General features: G+C 37.9%; 2 protein-coding genes and 1 long non-coding RNA gene across 5 annotated transcripts in view; 2 read left to right on the top strand and 1 right to left on the bottom strand.

Annotated features, from left to right (window-relative positions):
- LOC127836879 (uncharacterized) overlaps window positions 1-23319 on the bottom strand; it is a 339553-nt gene that overhangs the window by 48970 nt on the left and 267264 nt on the right. The window lies entirely within an intron of this gene.
- Window positions 1-23319, top strand: part of LOC127836871 (spermatogenesis- and oogenesis-specific basic helix-loop-helix-containing protein 2-like) — a 45835-nt gene that overhangs the window by 13049 nt on the left and 9467 nt on the right. The window contains exons 2-7 of one of the 2 annotated variants that reach the window (XM_052363515.1): window positions 4513-4679; window positions 8511-8711; window positions 14275-14422; window positions 16610-16689; window positions 21837-21895; window positions 22894-22986. In XM_052363515.1, coding sequence (XP_052219475.1) covers window positions 4603-4679; window positions 8511-8711; window positions 14275-14422; window positions 16610-16689; window positions 21837-21895; window positions 22894-22986 — 658 coding nt within the window. In that variant the 5' untranslated portion in view covers window positions 4513-4602. The remainder of the gene's footprint in view (window positions 1-4512; window positions 4680-8510; window positions 8712-14274; window positions 14423-16609; window positions 16690-21836; window positions 21896-22893; window positions 22987-23319) is intronic. The other variant, XM_052363514.1, reaches the window with a different exon arrangement.
- LOC127836885 (uncharacterized) lies at window positions 6267-7533 on the top strand. Its single transcript, XR_008028980.1, has 2 exons — window positions 6267-6773; window positions 6930-7533. It is a non-coding gene; the product is annotated as an uncharacterized LOC127836885 (long non-coding RNA).

Raw genomic sequence — 23319 nt, forward strand, 5'->3', positions numbered from 1 at the left:
GTGTGTTTGTTTCTCAATTGCAATCCTCCAATTTAATAAAAGCACGTGCATAGCTCCGCATTCGAATCTTTTGCAGAGAACGGAGGCGGAGTTTAACTTTTAATTGAGCAAGTGTTTTACGCAAGTTGAGTTCCGATTTGCCGAAATTACTCGGCCCTAAGCATTGAAACGACAAATACATTTATCAATGATTTTCCGAGATATACCGATTTGTTCCGATTTCCAAACTTTCTGTACAGTTCCTATAAACTATGGCGGACGTGTTTACAAAATTCCTAAACACATATATCGTAAATAATGGCAGTGTTTTATTGTATTATTTATACTAATTATCAAATACTTTTTTATCTACTATAATATCGGGTTTGTTTAATATAATTAACATGTTAAACAATATAGTTGCGTCACAGACTCGGAAATAAATTTTGATGGGGTCGACATTTTACTGACGCTGATTTTCTTATTGTCTGTAATTTTTACCCGAAATAAATTTTGAGAAGTGCCCATAAAAGGACTGGTACATAATGTGTCACATTGAAAAATATCCCGATCTCTGCAATATATGTGAACCAATCGGTGATTGTACGTACTTGATTTTATTCGCAACCGTACTCAAACCAGATCGATTTTTTTCTCGTTTCGCTCGTTTTGCAGTGCGGTCGGGAATAAAATAATTAAAAAAAAGACGATTTTCCGATTTTATTTTTTTTTCCCATTTTCCAAAAATTAGGGTCGGCGGTTTTGTAAACCAATAAATATAAAAGTCGTGGCCTAAGGTGTCTGAAAAATAATTATTACTTTGAAATAAATGCAATAAATCAATGTACAATAATTGTCTTGTGATTAACTCTTTCATTGTTGCTTTAAGAAATAAATATATCTTAGCAGCGTTTCTTTCTCTTGCCTGAAATGATATAATGGAATAAGACATGAAATTGGGAATGGACATCATTTTGGTGATTTCCTCAAACAAAAGTATTCATTTCATGATCTAAATTTATTGTATTTGTCTATACTTCAAGTTAAATAAGCAATTTTCCATGACTTTTTCATTAACAGTAATTGTATTTTCATCATTTTTACTGAATTTTTAAACTGGACACAGTTGCATTTCATGAGGATTTAAAAAAAAATCAATAAACAATCCAGTTTTGCAGTAAAATTAATTTAAATGATGCTATTATACATGCAAGTATCTGTTTTCATTATAATTTGTCAAACTAAATAAATACAACATATAAAACTGCATATAATGCACTTTCAAAAAAACACTATTTATTCCCAAATTGATGTCTTAATCCAACTTCAATAATACTTTGTTTATAGAACAAAAAAGTAAAAACATGAAATGTTCAGCTTTCTTACTAGGAGGACACTCTTTCAAATGATGTTAAGTGAATCCATAATTTTCTACAGTTATTCATGGTTATGTGTCCAATTGACATGACGCCTTATCTATGATCGCTCCGCCCACTAGAATTGATCCACCAATCAGCGATCGATTAATCGGGCGCACTCGTTAGCAACGACCTGTCCGCCATTTTCTAGACAAGCTACATGTTTAGGTTGACTTTTATTCCAACGAGTTTCTTTTGTTTTTCTCTTTAAAAAAACGATTAAAAATGGTTAAACGGTTTCAATGGGGATTATGTAACTCGAACAATCGATATCCTGAAAGATTAGTTGGTGACATTGAGTTTATATCGTTTCCAAAGCCGAAAAGATATCTTGAGAAGTGTAAGAGATGTATAAATGCATGCGGTTGTCACCACGAACAACTGAACGTCAACACTGTCAAAGACAATTATAATATATTTTTATCGGATTTACTAGCAGGTTTAAATAGTTTATGTTATCGATCTGATTATCACATAATATTTCACGTTTAAAAAAAATAGTTTTATCAGTTACTAGGTCATTAATATACAGAAGCGAGGTTCATCTGCATTACTTAAAGAGAAATAAAACCCAGCATGAAGCCTAATTCGTGCTGTATTTTATTACTCTGATAGTAATGCACTTAATTGACATCATACATGTTATTTGAAGGTGACATGTGATATATTATCTTATTAACGGTATCTACACATGTACATTTTATGTATGTATTATGTCACGTGTGCATATAAAATAATTGAGAATTTTGGTACCCAATTCGTGTAACTTTACAAAATCCCCGTTTAAAATCGCGTTTCTGTGTGTGTCAGAAACAAGTGAAAACCATTTTGTTATTATTTTAATAAAGACGTATCGATAAATGCTATTGTAAAAGAGTTATTATTACTGATATTAGTTAACCAATAAATGGGGTAACTTCGGGGAAGTCGGTACCTGCGCGAGCGTCTGATATTGGTAGCCTTATTAATTTATAATAGCCTGACCGTATTCCATTTCGTACAACGCTAATTTTATATCAGACAATTTTATATCAGACAATGTCCAAACTTACTGTGATGTTTTTGCGCTTTAAATTATAGTGATTGATAAATGTCCCATAAGCAATGTTTAATATGATTAATATCACTTTTATACGCAATAACATGTGGGATTGAAGTACCCACCCAGCGTCAGAAAGCGCGTAAAACTTCACCGAATTCTCAGTTATAAAGCGCTATTTCGTGTCAAATACACGGGTAGGGGGGAATGTTTCGGTAATAATTTTGTTAATAACACGGGTAAATACCGGTGAAGTGTTAATTTATTGCAAATAACACCATTATACGTAATAACAGGTTCGATTTCGGTAAGCGCGCAAGCGTTTGAGAGCGTGTTTAATGTACCGATTTACCCGTTATAAATATCTGATGTTCTCTTTAATCGTATATTTTTTTGCATTTGCAGAATAACTAAATGGCATCAACCCCTTTACAAGTGTAATATGGTGTTAAACAAGTCCATAAAATCATCCGGAATATCGCGTAAATCTATATGCAGTCCATAGGCAAAGAAGCCATTTTGGTGTTAGCTTGTCTAGGTTTTCTTCCCGCTGAGCCACGTGATTAAGTGGGCGGAGCGATCACTGATAAGGCGTCATGTCATTTACACCAATGTAATGTCCATTGTCCTCAGCCATGCACCTGCCAGATTGTATGACCTTAATCCTGTTGTAAAAATCCATGATAGAAGTGTCACAAGATAAGCGAAAACAGGGCCAAAGTCTGTAGAATAGCGCGGTAAAATAAACTGTCAGAAAATTAAGAGACATTAATTATGGACTAAAGCCCATATGACCGAAAATAAAGAGTCATGAAAAATAATTATTTTTGCTAAAATAAGAGGATTTCCAAAAACTACAAGTGTCTGAAAATTTAGAGTAATCAAGGTAAACACATGCTTGTACAATTGAGAAGGTGACATATACCCTGGTACATTAAAATCAAACAGTACTTAAAATGCTAACGATTATTCAAAGAAACAATCCAGATTTTGAAGATGGTAGTCACAAGGGTTTTCCAGATAATAATTGTTGTGGTAAGTGTTGAAACTAAGGTTGGCATGGTTACAAATATCAAATAAATATAGATGGAACACAATCATTTTTATAAAAGTGTCTGAAATTGTGAAAATTGCGGCGTGAAGTGTTCATATTGGGACATTGGTTTATTTGATTTTTTGCTCCCAAATACTTTAAAATTGATAACGAAGTGTTGTCAAGTTGTCAATTTTATATTTGCTTAGGTTTAAGCCAATAGAGCTCCAAAGGGAAAGATTGCATTTATTTATTTTTTGTTGGAAACCTTCAATTAGGATGTTTTTTTACAGTAATTGGGAACTGTGATGTTTTTTCCTAATTGGGAAAGTGCTGTTTCCGGTACATTATAAAATAGAAAAATAATTGTGATCAAACTGCAATCTCATCCTGTTAAATAGAGCAGAGGTCCCCTAGCAACTGGAAGGAACACACTGTAACTGGTTTGATCCCCATTTTAAAAGCATTCTTTAGATTCAACCCAAATACACCAAGTACCTGTTCTAGCCAGGAAATGGACTCCATAGCGTCCAAATAAGCAGTGTGCTTTTGATGCAAGCAAGACAAAATAAATGGGTTTAAAGATATTTAGTAAATCATCACCTAGCATACTCAAATTCTGATTCACTGCATATAAGGCTGCCATGGTTATAATTTGGCATAGAAATAATAACCTCGTGTCTTTGTAAACTATCAGTCTTCAAGTAAACCCTTTCCTACTATCAGTCTTCAAGTAAACCCTTTCCTACTCAGAAGCAAAGTGATATTGGCTATGTGCAAAATGCATAAAACCAGAACAGCCTGCGAGAAACTCACAGTTTGTTCAGGTTTTATGCTGTTTGCTGCTTATAAGTATCTAATGGTTGGAAATGAAGCCTTAAGAACTTGAATCTAGTAAGAAAGGTCTTTACTTAAATTAAACTTTCTAAAGGAATACAAATGCGTCAAAATACGTATGTAAGTGGTAAAGGTTTAAGGTATATTATTGCAAGAGTCAATACTAACATTCACTTGTGCGCACCTATTTCTGTTCAACAACCAAGTCTGACACTGGTCAACGAAGGTTGGGATTTTCAGATGACGAGCTTCCCCAGTCAACAGAGGGAGGGGAAGATTCTCTAGAGAGTCCAGACATGCCCCTTGACCCGGCCACGCCATGCACTCCCGCCTCTGTAACCAATGACGACAACTATGACCGCTCCTCCTTCAGGTAGCTAGGCAAGGGTAGACAGGCTTTGTATTGGTGTATCTACAGGTCGGTTGGTTTAAACATATTGATTCAAGAATGTGTTTTTTACAACATAAGTAACAACCATCCAAAGTTTATAGGATTGGAGCGTTAGCTAGGCTAGTAGGGTTGCTGTGAAACAGACCTATTCTAAATAAATATCTTAAATGTATTGAGCTGGGTTGTTTTGAGTTGTATTTAATTTGTTTATTGCCAATTCCCCCCCCCCCCCCCCCCCCCAAAAAAAAAAATTAAATAAATAAAATAATTCCCAATCCCGAAATCATATTTGTTTCCCATAATTACATAATTACCAGGGAAAGGTCTGTTACGCCATTTTATATGGTTTTGGTTAAGCTGCCGTCAGATAGCCCAATAAAGTTTTATCAATGGTTGAGTGTATGTTCAAATAGCTCAATAAATTGTTATCAATGGTTGAGTGTATGTTTAAATAGCTCAATAAAGTTTTATCAATTGTTGAGTGTATGTTCATGTAGCTCAATTAAGTTGGATCAATGGTAGAGTTCGTAAAGTATCCAACTTAATGTTCAAATAGCTCAATAAAGTTTTATCAATTGTTGAGTGTATGTTCAAATAGCTCAATTAAGTTGTATCAATGTTTGAATGTACCTTCAGATAGCTTAATAAAGTTTTATCAATGGTTGAGTGCATGTTCACATAGCTCAATAAAGTTTTATCAATGGTTGAGTGTATGTTCATATAGCTCAATTAAGTTTTATCAATGGTTGAGTGTATGTTCAAATAGCTCAATAAAGTTTTATCAATTGTTGAGTGTACATTCAGATAGCTTAATAAAGGTTTATCAATGGTTGAGTGTACGTTCAGATAGCTCAATAAAGTTTTATCAATGGTTGAGTGTACGTTCAGATAGCTCAATAAAGTTTTATCAATGGTTGAGTGTACGTTCAGATAGCTCAATAAAATTTTATCAATGGTTGAGTGTATGTTCATTTAGCTCAATAAAGTTTTATCAATGGTTGGGTATACTGTGTCTTATCAATAATTATTTGAGCACTGAAAATGGTCACCTGCCATAAATAAAGGACCATGTGTGTTAAATGGGAGAGAAATACTGCTGGGGCAACAGGAGTTTCAACTGTTTAGTATACTGACATTCACTGTATAATTTATCAAAACAATTTCAGCTCATTTGAGTGTCAAATACACTATATTATAAAGAAAAATAAATATAGTGCAAAAAACATGTACATTCAAATGTAGTTATTAAGTAAAAACTTCCTTTACAAAAGGAAAACTGAGCAATTCCCCTTAAAATGTTAGCTATATGGGTGGCTTCCTCTAAAGGCAGAAGAGTACCCTGGTATTGTTTTATGAAAATGGTGTTGTCTTCGATTTGCCTGTACTATCCCCACAGGCTAATCCGTGACAACACTTTTTGTCTGAATTGGATTTTGTTAAAAATACTTCCTTTAAACAAAAAATACTGAAAAAGCAGACAGTACATAAACACTGTGCCACGTGACTTTTTAAGATCTGTTTTGGGAGAATAAAGTGCAAACCAGTTAACATTTGTAATGACGTCTTTTTATACGCCCGTATAAAATACGGGACGTATTATGTGAAACCCCGCGGCGGGCGGCGGGCGGCGGGCGGAAGGCATCACTTTGTCCGGACTCTAATTCAAATTGTATTCATCCGATCTTCACCAAACTTGGTCAGCAGTTGCATCTAGTTGATATCTAGGCCAAGTTCGAATATGGGTCATGCCGGGTCAAAAACTAGGTCATAGGGTCAATAAGTGCATTTTCAAAGGGGCCACTTTGTCCGGACTCTATTTCAAATTGTATTCATCCGATCTTCACCAAACTTGGTCAGCAGTTGCATCTAGTTGATATCTAGGCCAAGTTCGAATATGGGTCATGCCGGGTCAAAAACTAGGTCATAGGGTCAATTAGTGCATTTTCAACGGCGCCACTTTGTCCGGACTCTAATTCAAATTGTATTCATCCGATCTTCACCAAACTTGGTCAGCAGTTGCATCTAGTTGATATCTAGGCCAAGTTCGAATATGGGTCATGCCGGGTCAAAAACTAGGTCATAGGGTCAATAAGTGCATTTTCAAAGGGGCCACTTTGTCCGGACTCTATTTCAAATTGTATTCATCCGATCTTCACCAAACTTGGTCAGCAGTTGCATCTAGTTGATATCTAGGCCAAGTTCGAATATGGGTCATGCCGGGTCAAAAACTAGGTCATAGGGTCAATTAGTGCATTTTCAACGGCGCCACTTTGTCCGGACTCTAATTCAAATTGTATTCATCCGATCTTCACCAAACTTGGTCAGTAGTTGCATCTAGTTGATATCTAGGTCAAGTCCGAATATGGGTCATGCTGGGTCAAAAACTAGGTCAAAGGGTCAATTAGTGCATTTTACTTTGTCCGGACTCTAATTCAAATTGTATTCATCCGATCTTCACCAAACTTGGTCAGCAGTTGCATCTAGTTGATATCTAGGCCAAGTTCGAATATGGGTTATGCCGGGTCAAAAAACTAGGTCACAGGGTCACTTAGTGCATTTCAAGCATTAAGCATGGTGTCCGCTCTCTAATTGAATTAGTTTTTTTCCAATCTTCACCAAACTTGGTCAGAAGTTGTATCTGGACAATGTCTAGGTCAAGTTCGAATATGGGTCATGCCGGGTCAAAAACTAGGTAACGGGGTCACTAAGTGCATTTCAAGCATTTAGCATGGTGTCGGCTCTCTAATTGAAGTAGTTTTCATCCGATCTTCACCACATTTGGTCAGAAGTTGTGTCTAGACAATATCTAGGTCAAGTTCAAATATGGGTCATGTCAGGTCAAAAACTAGATCACGAGGTCACTTAGTGCATTTCAAGCATTAAGCATGGTGTCCGCTCTCTAATTGAAGTAGTTTTCATCTGATCTTCACCAAATTTGGTCAGAAGTTGTGTCTAGATGATATGTAGGTCAAGTTCAAATATGGGTCATGGTAAAGTTATCAAGTTGTCCAAAACCTTCAAACGGGCGTATCTTGTGACAGTTTGGCACTCTTGTTTAATATTTCACCATTTTTAATGGTATAAAGTGGAGAGCCCGCTGTGTTTTCTCTAAGTATCAAGATCTTTTTAAACAAATAAGTATTTTTTCAGCAAAGTGCAACCGCGCATTTGTAATATGAAGTCCCCACACTGATCTGAAATTTTTCTAACCGTTCAAAGGCGCATTTGCACGTTACTGACCAAAATACTTATTTGTTTAAAAAGATCATTATACCTATAGAAAACTCTTACAAATGAGACGGCTCTCCACTTTATCCCATTACAAATGGTGAAATATTTAAAAAGAGATCCTTAAAAATGTTAACTGGGTCGCGCTTTATTCTCCCAACACAGATCCAAAAAGGTCACATGGTATTGGCACCGTTATTAAGCCCTGTTTCCCCAAAACATTGCTCATAGAAAGGAACTACAGTTGAGGCCTATTTTTAAGCTAAAGAAGATTTGTCACATGCATCAATCAATAAAACTAACCAGTGGTTGTTTTTATCATTGGGAAATAACGCATTCTTTTGACTAAATTTGAGAAATTAATGTTGTTGATTTTATGCTTACAAATACTTCGAAATTGATAATAAAAGTGATTTCACTTCACATTGAAAAAAATGTGATTAAAAAAATGGAGAGCAAAATAATATAAGTGATTTCACTTCACATTGAAAAAAATGTGATTAAAAAAATGGTAAGCAAACAATTATGGTTGAACATTTGCACTTTATATTGCTTATGTATGATTGTCTGTTTGGTCTGTTGAAGTATCTCTATGGACAGTGGACTAGGATCACCTGCAGACTTTGCAATGAAGGATTCACATGGGTCACACAACTCACTGGCCCTTGGCAACAAGAACAGTTACCTTGGCAACAAGAATAGCCTCCATGGCAACGAGAGTGTTGCCCTCCAGCCTAAGAAGGGGAAAAAGGCTGTGGAGCATATCAACAAAGAGAAAGTGAGAAGGTAAGAACGCATGCTATCACGAGCATCTATTAGTTTTAGTGACCTTGACCTTTAAGGTTGGGAGATAGGCTGTCTTCTTTCGTGGGTCACTTGTTGTAAGTTATTTCTAAATCGAATGATTGATGTTGAAGTTACAGCTGTTTTGTTTATGGCGAAATAAGCTAGGTTGGCGCTAAGGAAAAAAACTTAGTCGCCAAATCTAGGGGGGTCCGGCGGCATGCCCCCCCCCCCCCCCCCCCCCCCCCCCCCCGGATTTTTTTTGATCCTAGATTGTCTGTGGTGCGTTTTGGGGCTATTTCCTGAGCAAAATTAAGACTATTTGTTTCTGAAATTAGCCCTTTTTGCTTGAAAATTTTTCTTTGCTGGTGAGCCACTTGCTGACATTTTGCAGCCAATTTATTTGTTTACATAGACACCAGTGGCGTAGTGATAATGATACACTAACACCGTTAAACAGTTTTCGGTACATGTGGTATTTAGGTTTGAAACCACTAAAGCAGCCCGCCCGTCTCGGAAGTAATTATAAGACATTTTATAAAATCCAAACACCTTTTTTTCGTTTTTGAAGAAATGCGTGAGGAATTACTAAGTCAGCATGAGACCGCCATTGCATGTTAAAAAAAAGTGAGACTCACGACGAAACCGTGAACCTTGACAGGTATAGACGTTTCTGATTCTGCATTCACATCTGCACTATTTTAGACGTCCTCCGATCGCGAACCTAACATTTGGTCATTTCCTGAGTTTACATTATTCTGTCCGCTTTCTTTTCTAAAGAATTGTGTTAATTTCTGTTGCTTCGACTTTCCATTTTTGCTCGCAGCATCCATTTTTCCCAGAATCTGCAACTCACTTTCTAAATCGGTCTTTCAAGTCGCATAGCGACCGTAAAGGGAAGTAACTCTTATCTACTTTTTTAGCCAATCAAAATCGTTGTGTCTTGGGAAATTAGTTTATAGTGGCTATGTCAATGCCATAACTCCGCCCATCTGATTAAATGCCAATCCGTACTGGTCGATTCGATAACGTTGAATCATAACATCTATAGCATAGGTCATTACACGGCACGCTTCAGTGATTCAGTCATCACGTAAATAGCCAAGTAACCAAAATGTTCAAAAAGTCTGGTTGCAGTGTAAAGCTTGACCAATTAAGACATTAGCCATGTGGATTATCGACCTAGGCGGTCGTCATTATCCCCTGGGGCCTTTCCGGTAAGGATGTTATCTTTGTAATCTTGGCGATGTTTCTGGCGATTGATACGGCCTGAAAACAGGCATTTAGAGTGTGCATTTGTAAAGCATAGGGTCTATTTTTTTCCAATCGCCAATTTCATGAAAATCTTATTTTTAATCGCCAGCTAGGAATTGTAATCGCCAATGGCGATTTCGGCGATCGGTAACGCTAACGTAGAATAAGACCTTTCAGGGGTTCTGAAATATTTTAAGAGTCTACTTGTCCAAGGACAAGTTGGACCCACAAATTCACTTGTCCGTACCAAAGAAGTACTAGTCCGTTCTTTTAAGATTGATAAAGGAAAAGATCATTACTAATTAAGCAAATAATACAAACATACACTTTTGTTAACTTCTATTTTAACTTATAAAACAAATTAACTATAGAAAATTCACATGAACAAAAAATACAAGAAAGATGTGCATATAATAAGAACACTTAGGTCACACATGATACCATTTCGGATATTTAATAATCTCAACATGACTAGAAAATTCACTTTTCAAGGCTTCATCAAATTTACCTACTTTTATTTCATTTTTCTTTGTATGAAGTTCATCATCATATTTTATTTTGCATTGCATGTGGCAATTGCTTTTCTGATGAGATGTCAAAGGGTCTCTCCTGCACACAGGCTGACCATTTAATAAACCACCACTAATAACCGCTAATAAAGGAAACTCCTTACAAAGTTTACATTCACACACACCGGCAACGTTTTCAAGCCAAGGGAAATCAATTAGCCAAGACTCAACAAATTCTCGTTTCTGCTTGGCACCATAGGCTTTATCATATTCATACTTGGTTTTTCTCTTCTCCGACGCCGAACTGATTTTATCATTGGTCTGTTTCGCGTCATGGCTTGACGTTGAAGTGGTTTTATTTTAAAAAAACAACATCTTATGTTCACTGCATGTCTATAGAACATGCATGCGGCCATTTGCAATGTACAAAAAATGTTATCTTTATGTGATTGGCTGGTACTATACACATGTGCGCTGGTTTCTCTACTGAAAATGTTATGCGTGATTGGCTGTTGCTATATACGCGTGGACTAGTTTACTAGATTTAATAATTATTATTGGAAAATTACACTTACATGTACCTTGCAGATGAAAACGTGTGCCAGTCGACAGATTAATCATTAGCTATTTATATATAATATTTTGTTTTTGATTTTCGGAAAATGGAGTAGTTTCGTTCTCGAAAAATGATTACCACTGAAATTTTACTTGTCACTGGACAAGCCAGCTTTGAAAAACTGCTTGTCCGGAAGGGGAAATTGACGACTCGGACAACTCGGACAGCTTATTTCAGAACCCCTGCCTTTAATCTCAGTTTTAGTGATATCTTGTTTCATTGGTTAATTAAACGGCAACAATTTTTGGGGGGCAAGTTGGGACTCTGATTTCCTGTATTTTTGTTTACTCTTCACTGTTGATGGAATAATGGCTGCATTAAAGGAGTGTAGAAAGACAGCCCAAAGCCTTTAATGGAAAAATTCAGACATGGCGAAAGACCGTCACATTTTACAAGCCAGACTTGCCTACCAGGAGAAACAATTCACAGACCAGTTGAAATTTTTACAGGCCTCAATTTAAAGTGTTTGACGGGTTAGTGCATAGTCTCGGCAAACTGAACATAACAATTAGTTCTTCTTGAATACTTTGAGCTTTTATGAGTACATACGTACAGCTCAGAGGGTCAATAGCTGGGAGTTGTATTATTGCAACTAACATAAGCATGAAAACTTGATTTAGGGAAATAAATTAAGCGTGTTAGTTTCAGTTTGTGGATATATTAACGCTTTAAGCATATATAGTTGAGTGTTGTCGAAGTATTTAGCTAAGAGACATTAATATATTAAATAAGTTTACCTTTAAATATCCATTTCACTAACATGCCATTACAGTAAACTGTTTAGAGTGGCAAACATAATAAAGCAGAATATGCACATGAATCTGATTAAACACAGATCCACTTGCATATAAATCTAATCATGTTTGTCTTTTATTTTGCATTTTCAAACGATAATCCTGTAACTGTTAGATGTATTTTTCTTTGCGAGTAGACTGCATTTCAATTTTCAAACACTTGTTCTGTGCCATTCAGTTCATACATTTGCAAAAAAAAGAGTTTTATTTGTATCTAAAACGTATGCTCCATCGTAGAATGACACGCTCTTTTCATTAATCCATACTAATTATATGATGTCCGTAGTAAATTCAATAGTTATTTGTCCTCGCTGAGCATCGTTATTTCTTTTTATTGTCCGCCATCTTGGATCAGGTTAACAACATGTGTGCAACGAACGTAAACTCGTATATGTCCAACTACTTTCGCGAACCAATAGTTAAGTATGATGTCGTTCGGCCATTTTCACGGAACACCGCCGATCACGATGCGGGTTAAAGACGCTTGCATTACTGTCTATTCTGGGGCATATGAAATTCCAACAATCGGAGCGACCTAGATCGGTCAGGAGCGATAAGAATGGACAGGGATATAAATACACGTACAAATAAATATTGTAGTCGGCTCTTTTATGATATTCGAAAGAAATGAAAATAAAAAAAATACGTTTTCAGAAATCGCAATAAAAAATTTCGGGTCGGGGGGTAAAAAGTGGGTCGGTCGGTAAAGGGCAAACAAACTTAATTTTAATTTAGGCCTCATGGTACGTTCAAATTTTCCCTAGGGACCGTATCAAAGACAGATGTGGTACATCACTTCTGTGCACTGCCCATGGTACTAACATGTTTTCCTCAGGGGCTGTATCAAAGACAGCTGTGGTATATCACTTCTGTGCACTGCCCATGGTACTAACATGTTTTCCCCAGGGGCTGTATCAAAGACAGCTGTGGTATATCACTTCTGTGCACTGCCCATGGTACTAACATGTTTTCTCCAGGGACTGTATCAAAGACAGCTGTGGTATATCACTTCTGTGCACTGCCCATGGTACTAACATGTTTTCTCCAGGGACCGTATCAAAGACAGCTGTGGTATATCACTTCTGTGCACTGCCCATGGTACTAACATGTTTTCTCCAGGGACAGTATCAAAGACAGCTGTGGAATATCACTTCTGTGCACTGCCCATGGTACTAACATGTTTTCTCCAGGGGCTGTATCAAAGACAGCTGTGGTATATCACTTCTGTGCACTGCCCATGGTACTAACATGTTTTCTCCAGGGACCGTATCAAAGACAGTTGTGGTATATCACTTCTGTGCACTGCCCATGGTACTAACATGTTTTCTCCAGGGACAGTATCAAAGACAGCTGTGGAATATCACTTCTGTGCACTGCCCATGGTACTAACATGTTTTCTCCAGGGGCTGTATCAAAGACAGCTGTGGTATATCACTTCTGTGCACTGCCCATGGCACTAACATGTTTTCTCCAGGGACCGTATCAAAGACAGCTGTGGAATATCACTTCTGTGCACTGCCCATGGTACTAACATGTTTTCTCCAGGGACCGTATCAAAGACAGCTGTGGTATATCACTTCTGTGCACTGCCCATTGTACTAACATGTTTTCTCCAGGGACCGTATCAAAGACAGCTGTGGTACATCACTTCTGTGCACTGCCCATGGTACTAACATGTTTTCTCCAGGGACCGTATCAAAGACAGCTGTGGTATATCACTTCTGTGCACTGCCCATGGTACTAACATGTTTTCTCCAGGGACCGTATCAAAGACAGCTGTGGTATATCACTTCTGTGCACTGCCCATGGTACTAACATGTTTTCTCCAGGGACCGTATCAAAGACAGCTGTGGTATATCACTTCTGTGCACTGCCCATGGTACTAACATGTTTTCTCCAGGGACCGTATCAAAGACAGCTGTGGTATATCACTTCTGTGCACTGCCCATGGTACTAACATGTTTTCCCCAGGGACCGTATCAAAGACAGCTGTGGTATATCACTTCTGTGCACTGCCCATGGTACTAACATGTTTTCTCCAGGGACGTATCAAAGACAGCTGTGGAATATCACTTCTGTGCACTGCCCATGGTACTAACATGTTTTCTCCAGGGGCTGTATCAAAGACAGCTGTGGTAAATCACTTCTGTGCACTGCCCATTGTACTAACATGTTTTTCCCATGGGCTGTATCAAGGACAGATGTGGCATATCAATGCTGTGCACTGCCCATGGTACTTACATGTTTTCCACAGGGACTTATCAAAGACAGCTGTGGTATATCACTGCTGTGCACTGCCCATTGTACCACCATGTTTTCTTCAGGGGCTGTATCAAGGACAGATGTGGTATATCAATGCTTTGCACTGCCTTTTGTACATATATGTTTACCAGGGACCGTATCAAGGACAGCTGTGACCAGCTACGTGTGCTTCTACCCTACATCAAGGGACGCAAGACTGACATGGCCTCCATCTTGGAGATGAGTGTGGAGTACCTGAGGATTGTGAACCTGTACATGCCTCAGTCACTGCAGGACCAGGTATAGTGTAACCTCTGCATGTCTATGTCACTACAGAACCAGATATAATGTAGCCTCTATATGCCGCAGTCACTACAGGACCAGGTAAAGTGTAACCTCTGCTTTCCTATGTCACTACAGAACCTGATATAATGTAGCCTCTATATGCCGCAGTCACTACAGGACCAGGTATAGTGTAACCTCTGCATGCCTATGTCACTACAGAATCAGATATATTGTAACCTCTACTTGCCTCAGTCATTACAGGACCAGGTATAGTGTAACCTCTACAGTCTCGAGTCTCTGCAGGTATTGTGTAAGCTATACATGCCAGAGTCACTACAGGACCAGGTACAGTGTAAGCTATACATGCCGCAGTCACTACAGGACTAGGTATAGTGTAACCTCTGCATGACCCAGTCACTACAGGACCAGGTATAATGCAACGTCCACTTTCCACAGTCACTACAGGACCAGGTATAGTGTAACCTCTACATTCCGAGTCTCTGCAGGTATTGTGTAAGCTATACATGCCAGAGTCACTACAGAACCAGGTACAGTGTAACCTATACATGTACCAGTCACTACAGGACCAGGTCCAGTGTAACCTCTATATGCCCCAGTCACTGCAGGACCAGGTACAGTGTAACCTCTATATGCCCCAGTCACTACGGGACCAGGTACAGTGTAACCTCTATATGCCCCAGTCACTGCAGGACCAGGTACAGTGTAACCTCTATATGCCCAAGTCACTGCAGGACCAGATACAGTGTTACCTCTATATGCCCCAATCACTGCAGGACCAGGTACAGTGTTACCTCTATATGCCCCAGTCACTACAGGACCAGGTCCAGTGTAACCTCTATATGCCCCAGTCACTACAGGACCAGATACAGTGTTACCTCTATATGCCCCAATCACTACAGGGTCAGGTAAAGTGTAACCTCTATATGCCCCAGTCACTACAGGACCAGGTTTAGTGTAACCTCTATATGCCACAGTCATTGCAGGACCAGGTACAGTGTAACCTATACATCTATCTAGTTATTATCCCCCACCATAGGCAGAGGGTTATTGTTTTGGCGTTGTCAGTCCGTCCTTCCGTCCGTCCGTCTTTCCGTCCGTCCGTCTGTTCGGAGCCATCTTGGAAGTGCTTTGGCCGATTTCATTGAAACTTGGTATGAGGATATATATGGATAATAGTATGATGCATGCCAAACAGCATTGTACACCATCTAATTATAACAGAGTTATGGCCCTTTGTATCTTGAAAAAATGCTTTTTTATTGTCAAATATAACACTTTTGTGTCCAGAAGCATATTGGCGGGGGATATCAATTCAACGAATTTGCTTGTTGTTTTTTATTTGATATACATTTTGTACACATTTAATTTGAAACCAATGTGTTCTTTGAACATCCAATGTGTAAATGGTATATAATGGCACTTAAACTGTTGATGGGGTTATATAAGTCATGTTCTGGGAATACTGGGCCTAATGCATGTGCCCAAAGCATCATGCCTATTAGCCTGTGCAGTCTGCACAAGCTTCATAGATACAACATTTTCCACCTGCACTTTTTTTTAGAAGAGACCCTCTTTGATGGAAAAATACCATTAAAATGGAAAATGTTGTCCCTAATAAGCCTGTGTGGATTGCACATGCTAATTTGAGAAGACAATTAACCAAAATACATTAGGCTTAGTTTTCCCCAAAAGCGGCTCAGATTAATATTTAGCCTATAGATGTTTTTTGTTGATTTGGTACTTGTATACATTTAATTTGTGCGTTCTTCGAATGACCAAAGTCTTTGGTCATTCGAAGTCTTAATTTTATATAATGAATATACATCTGTTGATGGTGTTACAGTATATGACAGGTTTTTTTTAACCTTATATAACAGACTCCGAATATCGGCGTCTTCCCCCACCAAACTGTTTTTTCCCCCCTTTCAGGTCCAAAAAATTCACCCCTTTTTTTAATAGAAAGATGTGTCTCATGATTATAATTTCTCAATTCTATTTTAATTTAATCTTGTCAAACTTACTAAATTTTGAAAGAAAGCAATGAATATAGTGCAAACATGTAAAATGTAATAATGAGAGATTAAGTACTTTTTTCCCCCACATAAGGGCTAAAGGCCTCATCCCCCACAACCCCTCAAAAAAACTGTATGAATATATAGCCTCTAGATGTTATGTGTGTAGATCATAGACTGCCTGAGCAAGGACCCATCTCTGGAGCCCAATCTTGTGAAGCAGCAGCTCATGACGCTGGATCCTCCAAGGTATCATGGCAGGGTTTTTATGCTCCCCATACAAATTTGGGGGGGAGCATATAGTTGCCACTTTGTCCGTCCATCCGTCCATGTGTCCGTCCATGCACAATTTTTGTCAGGGCTATTTCTCAGCAACTGATGACCCGAAATCAATGAAACTTTATGGAAAGCTTCAATACCAAGAGGAGATGTGCATATTATCAGCAGGTTCTGGTCGGATGATTTTTCACAGAGTTATAGCCCTTTGAAATTTTTCATTTACTGTACATATAGTGCAATTCTTGTCCGGGCTATTTCTCAGCAACTAATGACCGGAATTCAATGAAACTTTATGGGAAGCTTCACTACCAAGAGAAGATGTGCTTATTATCAGCAGGTTCTGGTCGGATGATTTTTAGCTCATCTATTTTTTAAAAAAAAATTATGAGCTATTGTCATCACCTTGGCGTCGGCGTCGGCGTCGGCGTTGGCGTTGCCGTCGGCGTCCGGTTAAGTTTTGCGTTTAGGTCCACTTTTCTCAGAAAGTATCAATGCTATTGCATTCAAACTTGGTACACTTACTTACTATCATGAGGGGACTGGGCAGGCAAAGTTAGATAACTCTGGCGTGCATTTTGACACAATTATGTGCCCTTTTTATACTTAAAAAATTGAAAATTTTGGTTAAGTTTTGCGTTTAGTTCCACTTTTCTCAGTGAGTATCAATGCTATTGCATTCAAACTTGGTACACTTACTTACTATCATGAGGGGACTGGGCAGGCAAAGTTAGATAACTCTGGCATGCATTTTGACAGAATTATGTGCCCTTTTTATACTTAGAAAATTGACAATTTTGGTTAAGTTTTGTGTTTAGGTCCATTTTATTCCTTAAGCATCAAAGCTATTGCTTTCATACTTGCAACACTTACTAACTATCATAAGGGGACTGTGCAGGCAAAGTAATGTAACTCTGACTGGCATTTTGACAGAATTATGTGCCCTTTTTATACTTAGAAAATTGAAAATTTGATTAAGTTTTGTGTTTAGGTCCACTTTATTCCTACAGTATCAAAGCTATTGCTTTCATACTTGCAAGATTTATGAACTATCATAAGGGGACGGTGCAGGCAAAGTTATGTAGCTCTGACTGGCATTTGGACAGAATTATGGGCCCTTTATACTTAGAAAATTTAAAATTTGGTTAAGATTTATGTTTTGGTCCACTTTACCCCTAAAGTATCATAGATATTGCTTTCATACTTGGAACACTCACAAACTATCATAAGGGTACAGTAAAAGGACAAGTTGCATAACTCTGGTTGTCATTGTTATGGAATTATGGCCCTTTTTTGACTTAGTAACTTTTAATATATGGTTAAATTTTGTGTTTCGATCCACTCGAAGTATCAAGGCTATTGCTTTCAAACTTCAAATACTTACATGCTATCATGAGGTTACTGTACCTGGCAACTTGAATTTTACTTTGACCTTTGAATGACCTTGACTCTCAAGGTCAAATTATTAAATTTTGCTAAAATTGCCATAACTTCTTTATTTATGATTAGATTTGATTGATACTTTGATGAAACTACTCTTACCTGACATACCACAATAGACTTCACCCAAACCATCCCCCGTGCCCTCCCCCCCTCCCCCTCCCCCCCCCTATTTTTTTTTTTTTTTTTTTTTTTTTAAGATCATCTCACAAATGACCACCACACCCTCACACTATACCCCCCCCCCACCCCCCCCCACCCCCCCCCCCAATTTTTTTTTTTTGATTTTTTTTTTTTTTTTTTTTTTTTTTTTTTTTTTTTTTTTTTAAAGATCATCTCACAAATTATCACCACACCCTCACACTATAATACCCCCCCCCCCATTTTTTTTTTAAAACGGTTTATGTTTGAAATACCGTCCAACCATCGCACCCAAACCCCCCCCCCCCCCCCCCCCCCCCCCCCCCCGATTTTTTTTTTTTTTTTTTTTTTCGCTTTTTTGGAAGATAATGTAATAAATGTCCACAACCCCACACTATACACCCTTCTTCACTCCACTCCTCCCTCCTTTGTGATTGAAAATGAGAGTCCCTTCACCTTTAAAAAGAAAATAGATGAGCGGTCTGCACCCGCAAGGCGGTGCTCTTGTTTACAGAGTTATGGCCATTTGAAATTTTATTTAAAAAAAAATCTTGTCCCCCCCAACTACTGTGCCCTCAAGACATTTCCTTTTATCTGAATATATAGTGCAATATCGTGACAAAAAAACTTTGGGGAGCATCACCCGTCTCCGACGGTTTCTTGTTTTCACCATTTTTGGAATGGGGTAAATGGGAAAATAGTTTTTTTAGCTGACAAATATTTAGAATTTAAGAATAAGTGTTTTCTATCTTATGTTTACTAAGGTTCAACTTATTGAGCTGATCGGGAGATGAACTCAAGGTTGAGATTAACCCATTTATGCCTAGTGGACTCTCCCATACTTCTTATTGGATCAATTTATTTCCAAAATTAGGGATGTCAAGTATATTTATTTCTATATTTAAAATATTTCATAAAGAAATTCCTTTAAGCAAACAGCGCAGACCCAGATGAGACGCCGCATTAAGCGGCATCTCATCTGGGTTTTCGCTGTTTGCAATGTCCTTTTTTCAGGACGCTAGGCATAAATGGGTTAATGGAAATCTTTTTTTAACCTTCAATTCGGATTTTTTAGGTTCCATTTGGGAATTATATGTACCTGTTTTTATTAGGAATGGGTTCCTTTAATGGCCCCACATTTGAACACAAAACCCACTGATAATGATCCTTCCTCTATAAGATGTTTTTGTGCCGATAATAAATTCAAAAGAGAACATTCTAACTGTATCTAAGAATTTTCAACATCATTGGACAGTGTGTGTAACGCGAAAGAATTACGTCGATATCTCCAATGTCAAGGTCAAACTTTGAGTTCAAAGGTCAAAAATGGCAAAAAATGAGCTTGTCTGGGCCATAACTTTCATCCATTTTCAGATTTTACAATCATTTGGCACATTTGTTCACCATCATTGGACGGTGTATCGCGCAAAAGAATTACATAGATATCTCAAAGGTCAAGGTCGCCACGACTAAAAATAGATTGAATTTTTTAAACAAGGGTGGTAACTGATGAACAATTAGTAGCAATGCACATTTTGAGGTGTTTCCCTTTATCAGACTTGTTTATGCCCCCGGATCGATAGATCAGGGGTATATTGTTTTTGTCCTGGCTGTCTCTGTCTGTCTGTCTGTCGTCTGTCTGTCTGTCTTTTCTGTCTGTCTGTCTGTCTGTCTGTCTGTCCCAAAAATTTAACCTTGGTTAAAGTTTGATAACTTTTGCAATATGGAACATAGCAACTTGATATTTACCATGCATGTGTATCTCATGGAGCTGCTCATTTTGAGTGGTGAAAAGTCAAGTTCAAGGTCATCCTTCAAGGTCTATGGTCAAATATCATTGTATTTTTATGCCCCCAGTAGGGTGGCATATAGCAGTAGAACTGTCCGTCCGTCAGTATGTCAGTCTGTCCATCCGTCTGAAAAAAAAACTTTAACATTGGCCATAACTTTTTAAATATTGAAGATAGCAGCTTGATATTTGGCATGCATGTGTATCTCATGGAGCTGCACATTATGAGTGGTAAAATTTCAAGGTGAACATCGTCCTTCCAGGTCTACGGATCGAAAAAACAAATCCAAGGGAAGTAATAAGCTTTAAATGAACATAATTATCAGACCTGCCAAATTATATTTAAACAAATAACAAATCGTGGTAAAAGTTAAGGTTAAGGTCATCCTTCAAGGTCTAAGGTAAAAATACAAATCCAAGGGAAGTAATAAGCTTTAAAGGGAGATAATTATTCAATATTGAACATAGCAACTTGATATTTGGCATGCATGTGTATCTCATGGAGATGCACATTGAGTGGTGAATCTGCAGTCACGATAGTTGCTTTTAATTATTTGCTACTTAAAATAGAGAGTGGCTTTTAATTATTTGCTACTTAAAATAGAGATTTGTCAGAGACAATTATTTTCAAGGGAAGTAATTTATATAATTATAAATCTCATGTTATATATTTCCTTACCAAGAATTTAACTTCTTTTCACAGTTACTGTACAGATTTTTATGCCCTTGGAATGTATGATCAGGGTATATTGATTTTGGCCTGTCTGTCTGTCATTCTGTCACTCTGTCCCAAAACTTTAACCTTACAGTAAAGTTTTGCGATAACTTTTAAAATATATAACATAGCAACTTGATATTTGGCATGCAAGTGTATCTCATGGAGCTGCACATTTTTAGTGGTGAAAGGTCACGGTCAAGGTCATCCTTCAAGGTCAAAGGTAAACAAAATTTATCAAAACGGCACATTAGGGGGCATTGTGTTTCTGACAAACACATCTCTTGTTTATTTTGATTATTTATAACTCAAATCAATGATTTGTCAAAGGTCTTTTTAAATGATATAATTATCATTTCTTTACTGTACAAATTTGTGAATAGTAGGGTGCATTACATACCTCTGGACTTATCTCTATAGGTACATGATGAACTCTGGCTATGATCTCTTTGATAAACCACAAGCCTTGGTTGTCAGTGATGTCTGACTTGGTCATTTTGACTGTCTACCGCCCCCCCCCCCTCCCCCCCCCCTGGTTGGTTGGATTGGACAAAATCCAAGGGAAGTAATAAGCTTTAAAGGGAGATGATTTCTATACCTGCCAAATGATAAATTTTATTTCAAAGCGACGCAGTAGGGGGCATTGTGTTTCTGACGAACACATCTCTTGTTTTTATATTGAAAACCTGGTTTTGTGACAATTTTGTCCCTTGTTTTGCTATTAAAATGAGAGTTGTATTCTCATATGCATTGCTCAATTTAGAGGCTTCTTTTAGCATTGTTTAATTGGTAAACTGACTGATTATCTTGTCCTTGGTCAACAGAAAGACCGCTGATCCTATTTGAATTCCCATGTTTTACATGAACCTTGCTCGTGGTAGAACAGGGCTTAATGCATGTGTGTTTAGTGTCATCACTGATTAGCCTGCGCGCAATGCCTAGGCTAATCTTGGAGGACACTACGCATATGCATTAAGCCCTGTTTTGCCAGAGTGCGGCTCACATATAGGTAAGACTCTTTCCTGTTGTCCTCAGGCCATCAACCAACCCCGTGATGGGAAGATCTGCATCCAAAGGCAGCCAGGATACTGGATGTATGTAATGTTTACATGACAGTAAACAAGATTTTGTGTGCATTATAATTTACCTGTTTAACTGCTACATTCCACTAGATACTGGTGAGCAGCAAACAGCATAAACCCTGAACAGACTGCCAGTTAATCACAGGTTGTTCTGGTTTTATGCTGTTTGCAAATAACCGTTTTCACTTTGCTTCTGAGTGAGAAAGAGTTAAGATACACATTTAAAGGGATCTTTTCACGCTTTGGTAAATTGACAAAATTGAAAAAAGTTGTTTCAGATTCGTAAGTTTTCGTTTTAGTTATGATATTTGTGAGGAAACAGTAATACCGAACATTAACCATGCTCTAATATAGCCATTATATGCATCTTTTGACGATTTTAAAACCTAAAAATTATAAAGCGTTGCAACGCGAAACGATTGAATAATTTGGAGAGTTCTGTTTTTGTCGTTGAATTTTGTGAAACTACGAAGATTGCTTATATAAGGTATAAAATACATCTAGAATGTGTACACGGAGGAATAGCTCAGTAGGCTAAAGCGTTTTTACTTAAAGACTCTGGCAGGACTCCAGGGGTCACTGGTTCGAAACCTACTCCGGGCAATGTTCTTTTCCTTTTTTTAATTTTTTCTTGATTTTTTACTGGAGCTTTTACGATCCAATGTTTACATTTATCAATATAAAGCATTTAATGAATAAGTTAAAAAAATGCCAAAATCTGTGAAAAGGCCCCTTTAAGGTGCACTCTGGGAATACGGGATTTAATTCTTGTGCATAATGCCCCATCCCAGATAATGTTCATTAATTAGTGTAAATTGGGAGTAGAAGCTCATGTCCAGACCATATATTTGGGCCGCGCTCTACAAAAGGGGGGTTTAATGCATGTGCGTAAAGTACTGTCCCAGATTATACTATAATCAATGACGACACTTTCCGCTTTTATTATGTTTTTCGTTTCAAGAAAATCTCTTATTATAAATCTGAGACAATTGGGCTTAATGCATTTGCAGGTGCTAAACGTGTGAAGCTGCAGCAACCAAGTGTCAGTGAGGCTTCCCTACTGGATGACAACCATCTGGAGTCAGGACGCTATGAGCCTACCTGTATGTACTCAAATGACAGTTCTAGAATGGGCGCTTTGAGCTAACCTGTATGTTTTCTAATGTCAGTTCTATAATGGGCGCTATGAGCCTGCCTGTATGTTCTCAAATGTCAGTTCTAGAATGGGCGCTTTGAGCCTACCTGTATGTACTCAAAATGTCAGTTGTAGAATGGGTGCTATAAGCTAATCTGTATGGTCTTAAATGTCAGTTTTATAATGGGCGCTATGAGCCAACCTGTATGTTCTCAAATGTCAGTTCTAGAATGGGCGCTATGAGCCTACCTGTATGTACTCAAATGTCAGTTCTAGAATGGGCGCTATGAGCCAACCTGTA

Source organism: Dreissena polymorpha, chromosome 7 (assembly GCF_020536995.1).
Source record: "Dreissena polymorpha isolate Duluth1 chromosome 7, UMN_Dpol_1.0, whole genome shotgun sequence".
Taxonomy (NCBI): Eukaryota; Metazoa; Mollusca; class Bivalvia; order Myida; family Dreissenidae; genus Dreissena; species Dreissena polymorpha.